This window comes from Malaclemys terrapin, chromosome 7, assembly GCF_027887155.1.
Source record: "Malaclemys terrapin pileata isolate rMalTer1 chromosome 7, rMalTer1.hap1, whole genome shotgun sequence".
Classification (NCBI taxonomy): Eukaryota; Metazoa; Chordata; order Testudines; family Emydidae; genus Malaclemys; species Malaclemys terrapin.
The window spans coordinates 681320-694142 of NC_071511.1; the positions used below are offsets into that span (position 1 = coordinate 681320).

Genomic DNA, 12823 nt, shown 5'->3' on the forward strand with positions numbered 1-12823 from the left:
GACGCAGAGTTTCTGTCCTCTCACATCCCTCCCCTCCAGCTGCTTACACAGTTTTATTCACCTGGGTATGTCTACACTGCTGTGAAACCCCCACCACTGGCCTGCGTTGGCTGACTCCGGCTCTTGGGGAAGTAACATTGCAGCATAGACGTTTGGGCTCAGGCTGCAGCCCAAGCTCTGGGTCCCCCTGTGCCCAAATGTCTACATGTCAATTTTACAGCCCCGCAGGTCGAGTCAGCTGCCACGATCCAGCTGCAAGTGTTTCATTGCAGTGCAGACATACCCTTCATGACAGCACTGCACGCGTCTGTGGGTGTTCACTGGAGTTGTCTTTAGCCAGAGACATGCTGGGAGGCCTGGCACTTGGGACATGTTAAAATTAGATGGGACAGAACATTAGAATGTGCCCGTATGGGCCAATCCTGCCCTGGCCCCAGGCGATGGGCCAGAATGGCCTCTTGCTCCCTCTCTTCTCTGACGTGCCGCACTCCAGAAGTGTGAGCTGGCTCGGGGGGCGAGAGCTCAGCAGATGCTAGGGGCAGGGCACATCTGTCTGGTAGACTCTGCTGGTGCAGTTACACCTGACTAATTTGTCCTCCTGGGCTCGGCGGGAGCTGAATCTCTGTAGGCGGGGCGGAATCTCTGCCCTGACATGGAATGGCTTCCTGCATGGGGAAGTTGATGTCTCACCCAGGGCTCCTGTTGTCCTGCAGGCGGAAGAGCCGCACATCCTCTCCCCAAACGGTGCTCTGGAGCCGGACCCCACAGTCTGAAGACCGACCGCCTTACCAGGAAGCAAAGTCCTCTAGCTCCTCCTCCTCAAACCATTCTGACACCTTCCTGAGGGTTGGAAGCAGCCCACTGGAGGTCCCGAAACCCAGGTGAGGTGCACCAAAGCAGACCATTTCTTAGCAAAATAAAGGTCGGGTATAGGGAGCATGCTGCTCTGAAGACCTGGTGTGCAGTGGGTTTATAGACTGAAGCTCAGAAGGGGGCCATTATCTGTATAATACAGGCCAGAGAAATGCTCCCGGTGATTCTTGCCTCAGTCCATATGCACAAATAACATAAGTGTGCGGAGGCAGAACTGGTGGTGGCGGTCCCACCTGACGTGAGCTGCGCGCCAGTCTCGGCCCCACTGATTCAGTAAGTACAGGGTCTCTGGTCTCTCCCTCCTGCATGCTCAGCTCTCCCGGTGCTGGAAGTGCGCTCTGTGCTTGGAAGCAAATGTTCAGTACGTGCACAGGAGACTTGAAGCAAAGTGTCATGTGGAGGCAGGGGGGTGGGGACCTGCTCCAACTGAACTGCACCCATTGACATCCGAGTCTGTTCCCCTGAACCCTGGACTCCCCTGGCAGAGGAAGATGTAATCGCGAAGAGCGGGCGGTCAGGCTTGCACAGCGCAGGGGCTCTGAGCCTGTGCGTCGGGCTGTGTGGTGGCTGTGCATTCCCACAGTGCAGGGGGGCGTGGTGAGAACCCAGGGAAGTCAGGCGATTAGCCAGGACACAGGCTAAAACTTGGGCTAAAACCAAGTGAGTTCCTTTCCATAACGAAGAGCATTCCAACAGCCTCTGGAGTCTGATCACTGCCTTTGTGCAGCACCAGTGAGTTGGGGTACTAGGGAGGGGAGTCTGGGGAGCGAGGGATGGAGAGGAGCCTGCAGCACCGAGACTGTGTGTTGAGGGCCAGTGAGAAAGAAGATGTTGTTAAGCCCTTGTTCACAATTACGTGGGGTTTCCTGCTGAGTTGTCGCTGGTGACTCCTATCACAACAGCCGCCATTTAAATTGTATTGACCTCTCCTCAATCCAGAGAAACGGAAGGAAAACAGGTAGAGCCTTTAATTGCACTTGGTGTGTGTGTGGAGCCTGTGTTACAGCGAGAAATCACTGACAGTCTCCGTAGCTAGTCTGAAGGGTCCTCTCTGCGCCGCAGGCAGTCATTTCGATTCTCTTGAGCTGCTGCCGCCATTTTGTCTTGGAATGAACAGGCTCAAACGCTGGGAAGATAATGGTCCAAGGAGGGCAGGGGAATAGCAAAGAGAAATGCAGCTTCTGTCTCTTGATAGCCACTTTTGCTTGTAACCTCCCTGCTGGATTAACAGGCCCAGAGTAGCCCCTCACTGACACGGCTAAGCTGCCTCTCCAGTCACAGGCTCCCAGTCTGCTGTGAAAGGAGGCGCTGTCTTGGCAACTCAGCCAGTCTTTTTGCCTCCCTCTTATAAGAGGGGAAGGAAGAGAAACAAGGTGGGGGAAGGAAAAGTGACCCCGGGGAGGGATGACAGCAGGACCCCAGTGTTCAGGATTTAGCAGAAGCCAGTGCAGCTAATGTCCCTCCCTGAGTCTGTCTGGTTAGGATGCCTTTCCCACTCGGGGTGAACATCCAAGAGAGTTGTGCTGGATTCTGGGGTCCCAAGAGATGGCTGGGGAGAGGCAGTAGCAGCCAGTAGGGTAAAGTTTGTTCTGTCCATCCATAGGCCCTGCTCCTAGCTCTTTCTCTGCCCTGATAAACAGTGCCCAAGAAGGGGTGGCAGTCTCATGCCGTTAACTGGGACCAAGCAGCAGTACACCGAGATTTCCACTAGGAACATTCCTCCCCTTCCTAGAGTCTTCCAGCTCGTCGTTATGCTGATCCGTGACTTCCCCAGAACGCTGAGCACAGCTCTTCTAACGTGACAAGTCCTGTTCATACTGGCTCCAGCCCTGGCTGCCTCGTGGAGACAGTTGTATGTAATGGGCTGAGTTGGACTCTCGTTCCCTTGGACAATTGGAATATACAGGCTCCCAGCAGCGCCAGCACAGAGTAGAGATGTGCTTCCCTTGATACAGAAGCAGCTTGGCTTTCCTCCCCACCCCTGTGTCCCCGAAAGCCGGCTGTAAGCTCGTGGCTGGGGGACCCTAGGAAAGGGGTGCAGTTGGCAGGGCAACAGTTACACTGCTCTAGCTCCCACTTCTCTGCTGAATCCAGCCACCTCTTGGTCCATACACAGCCTTCCGTCCTTCTCCAGGCATTGAGCTGATCACTCCCGGGCGAGCTGGGAGCATGGTCCAACTACACCCTCCTAATTAGAGACGGACATGGCTGGGGCAAGGAAGGGATTGTATCACCCCACTCAGCACTGCTAGGGCCTCCTCTCTGGCTACGTGAATCCAGGTCACATCCAGTCAGAGGGTCTATCACCATCTCCAGCTGAAGTTCTACCTGGGGATGGGGGGGGACATACATTTGAATGCAAAATAGGCAATATTATTATTTCCCTATCTAGTGCGTTTCATCAGTAGATCTCAGAGTGCTTCCCACTCATCAGTGTATTTATCCCTACACCGCCCTGTGAGATGGGAGAACATGACTAGCCCCATTGTACAGAGAAGCTAGGTGACTTGCCCCAGGTCTCCCATGGCTCAGGCCAGCACCCTACCCACTGACCTGTCCATCCAGCATCACTGTGCTGGAGGGAGAGGGGCATATGTGAGAGTGGAGCAAGGAGGAAGCTCTTTCCCTTGGCCCCTTATGAACAGACACTTGGCTGGAGTGTCCTCACGGGAGCGGCTGGAGTCCACTAGCTGACCATGCTGCCAGAAATGCTCTTGTCTCTACAGCTGGAGGCTGGTTCCTGGGGAAGGTCTAAACTGAGGAAACAACTGCACTTGACTATCTTGACCTCTGGCCATGTGGTCATGGCAACAAAACACTTGGCCACGGCAGCAGCAGCAGCAGCCGGGGAAACATGGACTGTTCCTAGTGGGCCAACAGCACTTCAAGCAGCTAATCGCAGTTGTTCCAGGTGCAGCCAGCGTGGAGAGCAGAGGAATGCCGACGAGTAGTGGAGGAAGGGGAAGGGTACCTGAGTGGGATACCTAAAGGTTGAACACCAGGATGACCCTTTAGGTGTTTCCACTGGGGCATCCTAGAAGGAAACGTTGCATATGTGACACTTGGCCAGTGTGTGGGCTTCTCCAGGGGCTGGAGCTTCTGTCAGACTAATAATGTGATTAGTGGCCCATGACCCAGTCCAAAGGCAAAGTCAGATGTCAGGTCTCTGGTTGACAGAAAACCACTTCCCACCACATCTCTGCATAGGCTGTGTCCCAAACTTGCTAGGCATTTGCAGAGCAGGGCATAATGATCTCGCCAGCTGAATGCTTTGTGTCTAGAAACAACACAAGTTGCCTCTTAACTCCTTGTGCCTGTGTGAACTGGGCTGTAGATACAGTGCCCTGAAGCTCATGTTTCACACTACTCCTGGGAGTAGTAGCCAGTGAAGTTGCAGAAAAATGCAGTGTGTCTGCATTGGGGCATTGACTCGCGAGCGCGCACACGTGACGCTGGATTAGCAAACTGAACAAATGTTGCCTGTGCTGTTAAGTCTATTAATCAACCATGGTGTGCTGTGCTCTGTTAAGAGGCAAGGAATCCAGCCCCCGGGGTCTTCTGGTGGATGTGTGACTCACAGGAAACACTAGCTCTTTAAATGCTGCTGCAGCCAGTTCAGTAATGTGCTCTGACTGCAAAGAGCAGCTCCCCAGTGCGTGTGGCTACTCAGTGGGATCTGTGGATGCTGTAGTTGGTGACCATGGATTCTCTTCAGCCAGCATTGGGACATTTTTCTCACAGTTGCTTTGAGGTGCTTGGTAGCTAGAGGTTTTACCATGTCTGTGCTGGGCATCTGTCATTCTCTATGTCCTAAAGAGAAACCAGGCCCAAAGCTTGCCAGGACCAGGACTGAAACACCTGACTGCAGAAGGAAATGAGGAGTCTTTCCAGAACTGAAGCTCTGATTATGCTACAAATTGAACTGATACTGTGGTGAAGAGTGTGACGTTGCCAAGGCCCTGACGGAGGTCCCAGAAGACTGGAGAAGGGCTAACATTGTGCCCATCTTTAAAAGGGGGGGAAAGGAGGAGCCAGGGAACTACAGACCAGTCAGCCTGACTTTGATACCTGGGAAGCTACGGGAGCCATGTATAAAACATTCCATTTGCAAATACCGGGAGGATGGAGGGTGATCACTAGCAGCCCGCATGGATTTACCTAGAACAAATCCTGCCAAACCAGCCGGATTTCCTTCTTTGACAGGGTAACTGGTTTGGTGAATAGGGGGAATGCAGTGGACATAATATACCTGGACATCAGCAAGGCTTTGGACACAGTCCCACATGACAGTCTGATAAGTAAGCTGGAGAAAAGCAGGCTCGACAGAACTACCGTTAAGTGGATACATAATTAGTTAAACAACCGCAAACAAAGAGTCACTATTAATGGAATGATGTGGGGTTGGTGGGAGGTCTCAACTGGGGTTCTACAGGGATCTGGTCTGGGTCTGGTGTTAACATCTTTATTAATGACCTAGATGCAGATATAGAGAGCAGACTGATCAAGTTTGCAGATGACACAAAGCTGGGGGATGGGGGAGGAGTTGCCAACACTTGGGAGGATGGAGCTAAAATTCAGAGGGACCTTGATAAGTTGGAGAACTGGACTATAGACAACAAAAGGAAATTCAACAAAGACAAATGTGAGGTGCTACGCTTAGGGAAGAAAAAACAAATGCGCAAATACAGACTGGGGGAAAACTGGCTTGGCAGCAGCACTGCTGAGAAGGATCTGGGCATTGTGGTGGATCACAGCCTCCGAATAAGTCGGCAACGCGATGCTGTTGCAAAAAAAGCAAATGCAATGTTAGGTTGCACGAACAGAAGCATAGCATGCAAGTCACAGGAGGTGGTAGTAGCCTTCTATTCAGCGCTGGGTAGACCTCAGCTGGAGTAGTGGTGTCCAACTTTGGTCACCAATGTATAGAAAGGATGTACAGAAATTGGAAAGGATCCAGAGGCGAGCGACAAAGATGATCAAAGGGAAGGAATGCAGCCATATGAGCAAAGGCTGAAGGAACTGGGTATGGTTAGTTTGGAAAAGAGGAAATTAAAGGTGTGGGGGGGGAAATCTGACAGTGGTCTTCAGATACTTGAAAGGCTGCCACAAAAAAAATGGAGAAAAGTTGTTCTCTTTTGCCACCAAGGGCAGAACAAGAAGCAATGGGTTCAAACCATAGCATAGCAGACTTAGATTAAAGCACAGAAAAAAATTCTTAACTATAAGAACAGTAGGACAGTGGAACAGAGGCCTCGGGAGGTCGTGGAAGCTCCTTCACTGGAGTTACCCAAAGGAGGCTGGAGCCACCTGTCTTGGATGGTTTAACACAACGAATCCTGCACCTTGGCAGGGGGTTAGACCAGATGACCCTTGTGGTCCCTGCTAACCTGTAGTTCTGTGATTGGCATGTGGCTTATGCTGCAAGGGAATTGTGCTCATACAGTATTGTGCTCCAGGATGCTACAGCATTAAGAAGACTGGTAAATAGGTGCCTGAGATTTAGCCAATATTGTAAATGCCAATAGCTGCCAAGTGCCACTTACAAGCTATTTCCATCTGAGGGCTGGAAGGGGCTGCAAGAAACCTGCCTGTCCTTCCTCTGGAATCAGTGCTCTAGTCCAGTTTGTGATCGTTTTAACCTTCTAAAGAGCATTCATACTTTGCAGCTGAATTTGGTGATGCTTGCACTAGTGTAAGGGTGTAGGGAAATGCAGCCTCTTCTCCACACAGTTTATAACAACATGGACAAATGGCATGTGAAGAATGGCAGAAAAGGGGTGAGATGCAAGCCAAGCAGCCAGGCTGGCTGACACGAGTCCTCTCACACTTCGTAGAAGAGGAACTAGTCTTGGCTGCTCCTGTGCTGAAAGCCTTGTCTCCCTCCGTGCAGGCGGAAGTCCGCATGCTCGGAAAGCCAGAGAGCGTTCTTTGGGAAAAGGTGCTGCATGGGGAGCCGTGACCTAATTAAATGGAACCATTTTAGGGTAGTAGTTGCTAGTTTGTGGCCCGCCTAGGGAGCCAGCAGACTTAATGGTCCTGCTGCACTTGCGTAAAGGGTCAGCCGTGCCACTCCTCTTTATATTCTGTCCGTCTTGTCTCACTAGCCTGTCTCTTATTTCTGAGGGATTCTCCTCCCACTCGGGGGGTCTGAGGCTCATTTTCATCCTAGCATCCCCTCTCCGCCATCAGAGGTTTGTGAGAAGGGCACAGCTCTGATGCAGATCCCGCTGTGACAGCATATAGTTGTGTGCACCCCCGGCAGACAGCTTCGTTCCTAAACTAGCTAATCTATTGCCCTCTTCGGACCTGAATCTCAGTTGTGCTGGTGTACATGCCACCCAGTCTCCCCTCCCCTGCTCTGTGGGGTACACCTCCATCGCGCCTGCATGTGGCCATCGCCCTGGTGCCTGTGTTTTGGATGTGGTCTGCACTAGAGCTGTAGCTCTTGTCCCTTTCCCAAGTGCTCTAGGGATTTTTCAGTTATTTGACATAGTTAATGTGGGGCCAGTGCAAACCTGAATGGAATATTAAAATAGACTTGGGCCGCTGTACTCCCACCACTCACTTTCCATTTAATTAAAAACGACTCTTGGTTCGATGAGTCTGCCCCAGCAGGGAGTCTCAGAATCCAGGAATCTTGCTACAGAATCTAGGTCCAGTTGGGCCTTTATTATTTATGCTCTAGGTGTTGTATCAGGTGACTGCCTGACATATTCCTATTGAACTAAAATCTCAGTCTGGAATACTCGTTCCTTACACCTGCCACCACCTCTCCCTTTAGTACGTTTAACCGAGGAAGAAGGGATTCCGCTCCAGGGGGAGAGGGGATTTGGAAAGCTCCTAGATGGAACATGGAGGCCCAGGAGGCCAAGGCAGTTGGGAAGTAGACTGGGGTAAGAGGAGTTCAGTCATTCCACCAAAAATCAAAAGGCCGTCGTGGGATTTCCAGGGCCCGTATGAGCTACAGCCATGAACCTTGCTGCACTAAGGCATTCTCAATGGCTGATTACAACTGGGAATAACCGGGAATAAACTGATTACAACTGGGAATAAACACTTGAAAGTTTGAAAAGTCCTTTTCTATCCTAGGTCACCAAAAGGTTAGTCTGGCAACTTACACAAACTGTGTAGCTGTCTTCCAAAAAGTGCCCATGTGGGGTTGGGTAAAAAAAATATGCAGCTGTCACCAACTTTAACTGATTGTAGCCAAGACAACTCTTGGAGAAGAATGGCTGCTCAGGCATTGGTGAGGATGGTCAGGCCTACCCACAGGCCTGGGTGACGAAATAGGAATGTTCTTAATGTTTTCTCTGAATACTGTGTGGGTGCCTCAGTTTCCCCTGTGCCTTAAGTATCTAGGTGGTGGGATAAGGGGGTGTGATTGTTGCAGAGCCTTAGAGGGCAGGTGTGCCGGGGTCTGCACAGAGAATGGCCGACACCCTGTCTCCTGGCAGCTGATGGCCTGGGCCCTGCCCCTGCAAAGGTACCAACTGAAGGTGTTGGAGAACAAAGAGATCAGGTGGCCTCCTGGCCCAGGAAAGACGCAGAGTCTGGATCTGGGCTCCCCACCCCCCAAGATGGACCTGACAGAGGGGTCCTATTCTCTGTACCTACAAGCTCTGTTTTGGACTGTGTTCCTGCCATCTACTAAACCTGCTGTGTTACCGGCTGGCTGAGAGTCCCGGTGAATTGCAGGAAATGGGGGAGGGGAGGTGCAGGGCCCTGACCCCCTCCCCCCCACCACGCTCCGTGACAGCATGTTGCTCTGCTTGTTTCATTATCCACATCCCTTTTATAAGGAAAGGAGTTGGAGGGCTATTGTAATAGAAGTATCCAGAGGATCCCGACCAAGCTCTGCCGAAAGGCAAACATGCTCTTGTGCAGTGTCTGCGTCGTAGGAACAGCCCAATTCCTGTAGCAATAGTTAGCAAAGGCACAAATTTGCCTATTGTACATGGAATCTCAACCTCAAACCTGATTGCAGTGTGCAGGGCTGGCTTTCTGACCTGGAGCTTCTGGAGTGGCTAGGATCTGCTCTACAAAAGGAGAAATTGGCATCTGGAGCTGCACATACCTAGCTTCAAAACCAAGTGTTAAGGCCACTTCTCTGACAATTCTTGGGGCTCCGAACCACTGTTTGTTTCAGCAGAACCATAATTGAGGGTGGCTTCCTGTCTGTCCTCTAGGCCAGTTCCATTTCAGTGTCTTTACTGCTCTGAACTTCCCCGTTTCCTGGACAGAGCTTTTGTATGGCAGCACAGTAATAGCCACGTGAAATGGGAATGAGATTCTCCCTTCTGGTAAATCAGCAGCAGATGACGTGTGGTGAAGGCCCTGACCTTAGCAAGCAGAAGGAAAAATTCCAATTCTGGAGGATACAGCAAGAGTTGGGGGTGCAGCTGCTCTGGGGCAGTGGGACGGGCAGGATGGGCCATAAGGAGACTCCACGCCACTGATCCAGTTCAAATAGTATTCATCTCCCCTTTGGCCTTGGAGTCGATGCTTTGTGCTTTCTGTTGTCTTTTTCCTCTTTGGCCTGCAGTGCCTCCTTTTAAGGACTCCCAAATACAAGGGTTTTAGGCACATCCTTGCACCATTTGGATGCCTATGGCCCCCACAAGACTAAAGCTAAAAGAGCAAATTGCTCCCTGGTGCAAGTGTTCTGGACCTCCGAGTTCACAGCCATGAGGAGTCTAGCCCAGAATCATCCTTGTCCATGTCACAGGTGGGCTTGGAGAATCCAGACACGTGCAGCCCCGTTTTCCCCAGGAGCCTCCAAAGTCCTTGTGGGTATGTTGCTGTCATTCCGCTCCAGGCTTGTCCCTTCCGTTAGCCCTGGCCGGTGCTGAAGGTGGCAGTGGCCTGGACAGAATTGAACTACTGGGCTATAACCACAACAGCTGCTGTGTAGTTAGTTCCTCACTGCCTAGAGGCTTCAAAGAAGATGGATGAAAAACCTGCCTTACAGGGAGACTTCAAAGCTCTACCTAGTCAGTTTACCAAAGAGAGGATTTGAGGTGACCTGATCACTCTGGAAGTACCTATGTGGGGACGAGGTGTCTGATACTAGAGGGCTCTTCGGGCTAGCAGACAAAAGCACAAGATGCAATGGCTGGAAGTTGAAGCTAGCCAAATTCGGGTTCTAAATACGAGGCAAATTTTTAAGTGGGGGTGATTAACCATTGGCCCAACTTCGCGAGCGTTCGGGTGGTTGCTGTGACTCCATGTTTGAATCTGTTTTCCCCCCAGAGCAGGCTGTACAACCTCATTGTGGGTCTGCAGAGGCTATAAAACAAATGATTTTGGCAGAAGTCCGTTCTTTACAGTTGCCCCTTGTTCTAGAGCGCTGGCACATTCCTGTCTGCCTCCAAGCAGTCTCTTCTCTTCCCTCTGCCTCCAAAACCTTGCTGTGCCATTAGTCTCACTGCCCGGAGTTCTCCTGCAGCTGGGATCATCTCACCTCGACATGAACCTGGCCTCACCTAGTGACACCAGCAGAGCACTCCTCTGTGTGTCCCCTGGTAATGCCCCTGCTGCACTTCATCCTGCCTCGCTCTCCCCTGCCTTACTGACCTCACCCTCAGAATCCATCCTGGCTCCTCACCCTCGGCTCTTCTCTCACTAGCTGGTGCCCCTGCTCTCCCTTCTGTGCATTCACTCTGGGACTTGTCTCATCCCTCTCCACCCTGGCTTCTTCTCAAACTCCACTCTTCCAGAATAGATCTCCTCACCTTTCTGCCCAGCCCCTGCCCCCGGCTTCTCTTGCCTGGTTCTATTGGCAACTCACAATCCTTCCCATAATCCTGCTGTCACTTCACGTGTCCCCTCTCCCCACAGCCAATTGCTAAGTTCCCTTGCTGCTTTGTCGAGCTCTAATTCACCTTCCTTCCGCCTGCCTGCAATGCACCGTAGCTACTGTCGCCTCCCTGCCTCTGATTGCTCCTTACTGGGGCTTCAAAGGCACAGCTGATGTCCCCTTCCTCACCTCTTCTTTGAATTCCCATTGCCTCTTGCTACAGCCTTGTCCTCACCCATACGCCAGCCCTCACCTGCAGTTCCACTCTCATTTCCCCTGCTGCTCCTTGCTTCCTGTCCCCTCTTCTGGCTCTCAGCATTGTACTGTCCTCATCTGCCCAGCATCCTCTCTTCCTTTAGATCCCTGCTCCTTTCTCTCAAGGAGATCTAAGAGGGGACGGGGAGAGCACCTCTGAACTGTGGCTCTGGGTATGAGGAACTCCTTGGGCTAGGGCGTGGGATGTCCTTGTTACCCGTTTGCAAAGAACCATGTAAGTGTAGCCTTGGGGGAGCAAACTGGCTTCCTTACATTTATCCCCTAAACCTTGTGCTTCAGCGACGCCCACCTGCCAGAGCAGGGAATTCTTCCCTGTAGCAAACATCACTTGGGATCAGCCCTCAGAACCTGGCTTCTGCGTTTCCACCTGTGACATGCAGCGTTCCAGCACTCACTGGAAGCATTGGAGTGGGCTCTGCTCTTACCACCAACAGCTCTTACTGCTTGGGTTCGTGCCCTCTTTCCTGGGAACCAGGAGATCCTTCTTCCAACCTTGAAATAGCATCATCATTCTCCGGGGAGGGTGTCCCCAGAAGCTTTTATCTGCTGGGATGGGAGTCCTCGCCAGGGGAAAGCAGCAGAATCCCTGGAAAATCAATGAACTGGAGAGTCTGGGGACAGGGCTATACATCTCTCAGCACAGGCACCCAGGTAACAGGCAAGTGATAAGCTTTAACAGCCAACCCCCATTCTGGGAGAGGCCTGTGCTAATTCTGAGCCATGTTAAGAATCCAGAGGTTGTTGCATTGAGAACCGATCAAGAGTCTCTGATATAGGTGTCATGGCCTTTTACAGCTGGAGACGCACTCTTCTCTGCATGGACCGGTGACCTTTAAGACTCTGGGTGGCTACTGCTGGTCAAAGGCAAACTCCAGCCTGTGGCAATGCCAGCAGCTGCCGAGCTCCAGGCTATGATGGCGAATAGCCCAGGGATTTTTCTTCAGTTCTTCCTTAGGTTGCTACTGTAAAATCAGCAAGTAAACGGCAATGCCAGTTTGCTCTCCAGCTCCCCATCATGCTGTCACACTCAGAACCACCTTTCAGATTGCTGAAAATTCTGCGTCGTGGGCCATGTGCCTACACTGCCACGTTATAGGGTCCAATGCCTTTAGGCACTCCCAGGCGTCTGCTCGTGGAGATTGTCAGAGGAACTCCTCCAGTCCTCTCATGTTTCTCTTTCTGGTAGGAGGCTGCATGCGTTGAGTACATCCTCTTTTCTGGGCTCCTTTTCCTGTCCTGGGGGCCTTTTGCCTAACTGCCTGCTACTGCAGCATCCTGCTCCTGATGTGTGAATACAAAGTGTCTTCATAGGTCTTCAGTTCTGTGCTCGCTGGGCACACCGGGCGCAGGTGTGGCTGCTCTGTCTTCTCCCCCAAGATCAGGGTTCCCTCAGGGACTCGCATTCCACTGACTGCAGAAGCAGAGCTCTCGAGGACTCTCCCAAACTGTCTCCAGTACATGAAGGCACCAGACAAGCCACATTCTTATTCTCAAAGTCCCCGCAGTTGCATTTGGATGTGTTAATAGCTGAAGTGGGCTGTGGAGGCATGCCCTTTGTGGGGCAGTGTCCATGGTTCTGGTTCGGGGGGCAGGACGTACTGATGGGTTTCCCTGTTCCTGCATGATCCTCTGTTTCTTGCTAGCTTTGCTCTACCAGCTCACAAATGAATCTACTGCTTTCTCAGCCACAACCAGCTTGGCTTCTCCTTTTGCTTTTGGAAGGAAGGTTTGCCTTGTGCTATGTGCCAGAATCACTTGTCAGCGCACCCTCACCTCCAGCATCGGAACGTGCTGGCCAAATGTTGGCAGTCAACCCCACTGTGCCCACTGGCACAAGAGTTTAGCAGAAAAGCCTGTGATTGCATGACTTCACTGACT

General features: G+C 51.8%; 1 protein-coding gene across 2 annotated transcripts in view; it reads left to right on the plus strand.

The window, feature by feature from the left end:
- The window catches only part of MTMR14 (myotubularin related protein 14), a 62460-nt gene that overhangs the window by 44865 nt on the left and 4772 nt on the right, over positions 1–12823 (plus strand). For both annotated transcript variants that reach the window (XM_054034151.1, XM_054034152.1), the window contains exon 17: positions 714–881. In XM_054034151.1, coding sequence (XP_053890126.1) covers positions 714–881 — 168 coding nt within the window. The remainder of the gene's footprint in view (positions 1–713; positions 882–12823) is intronic.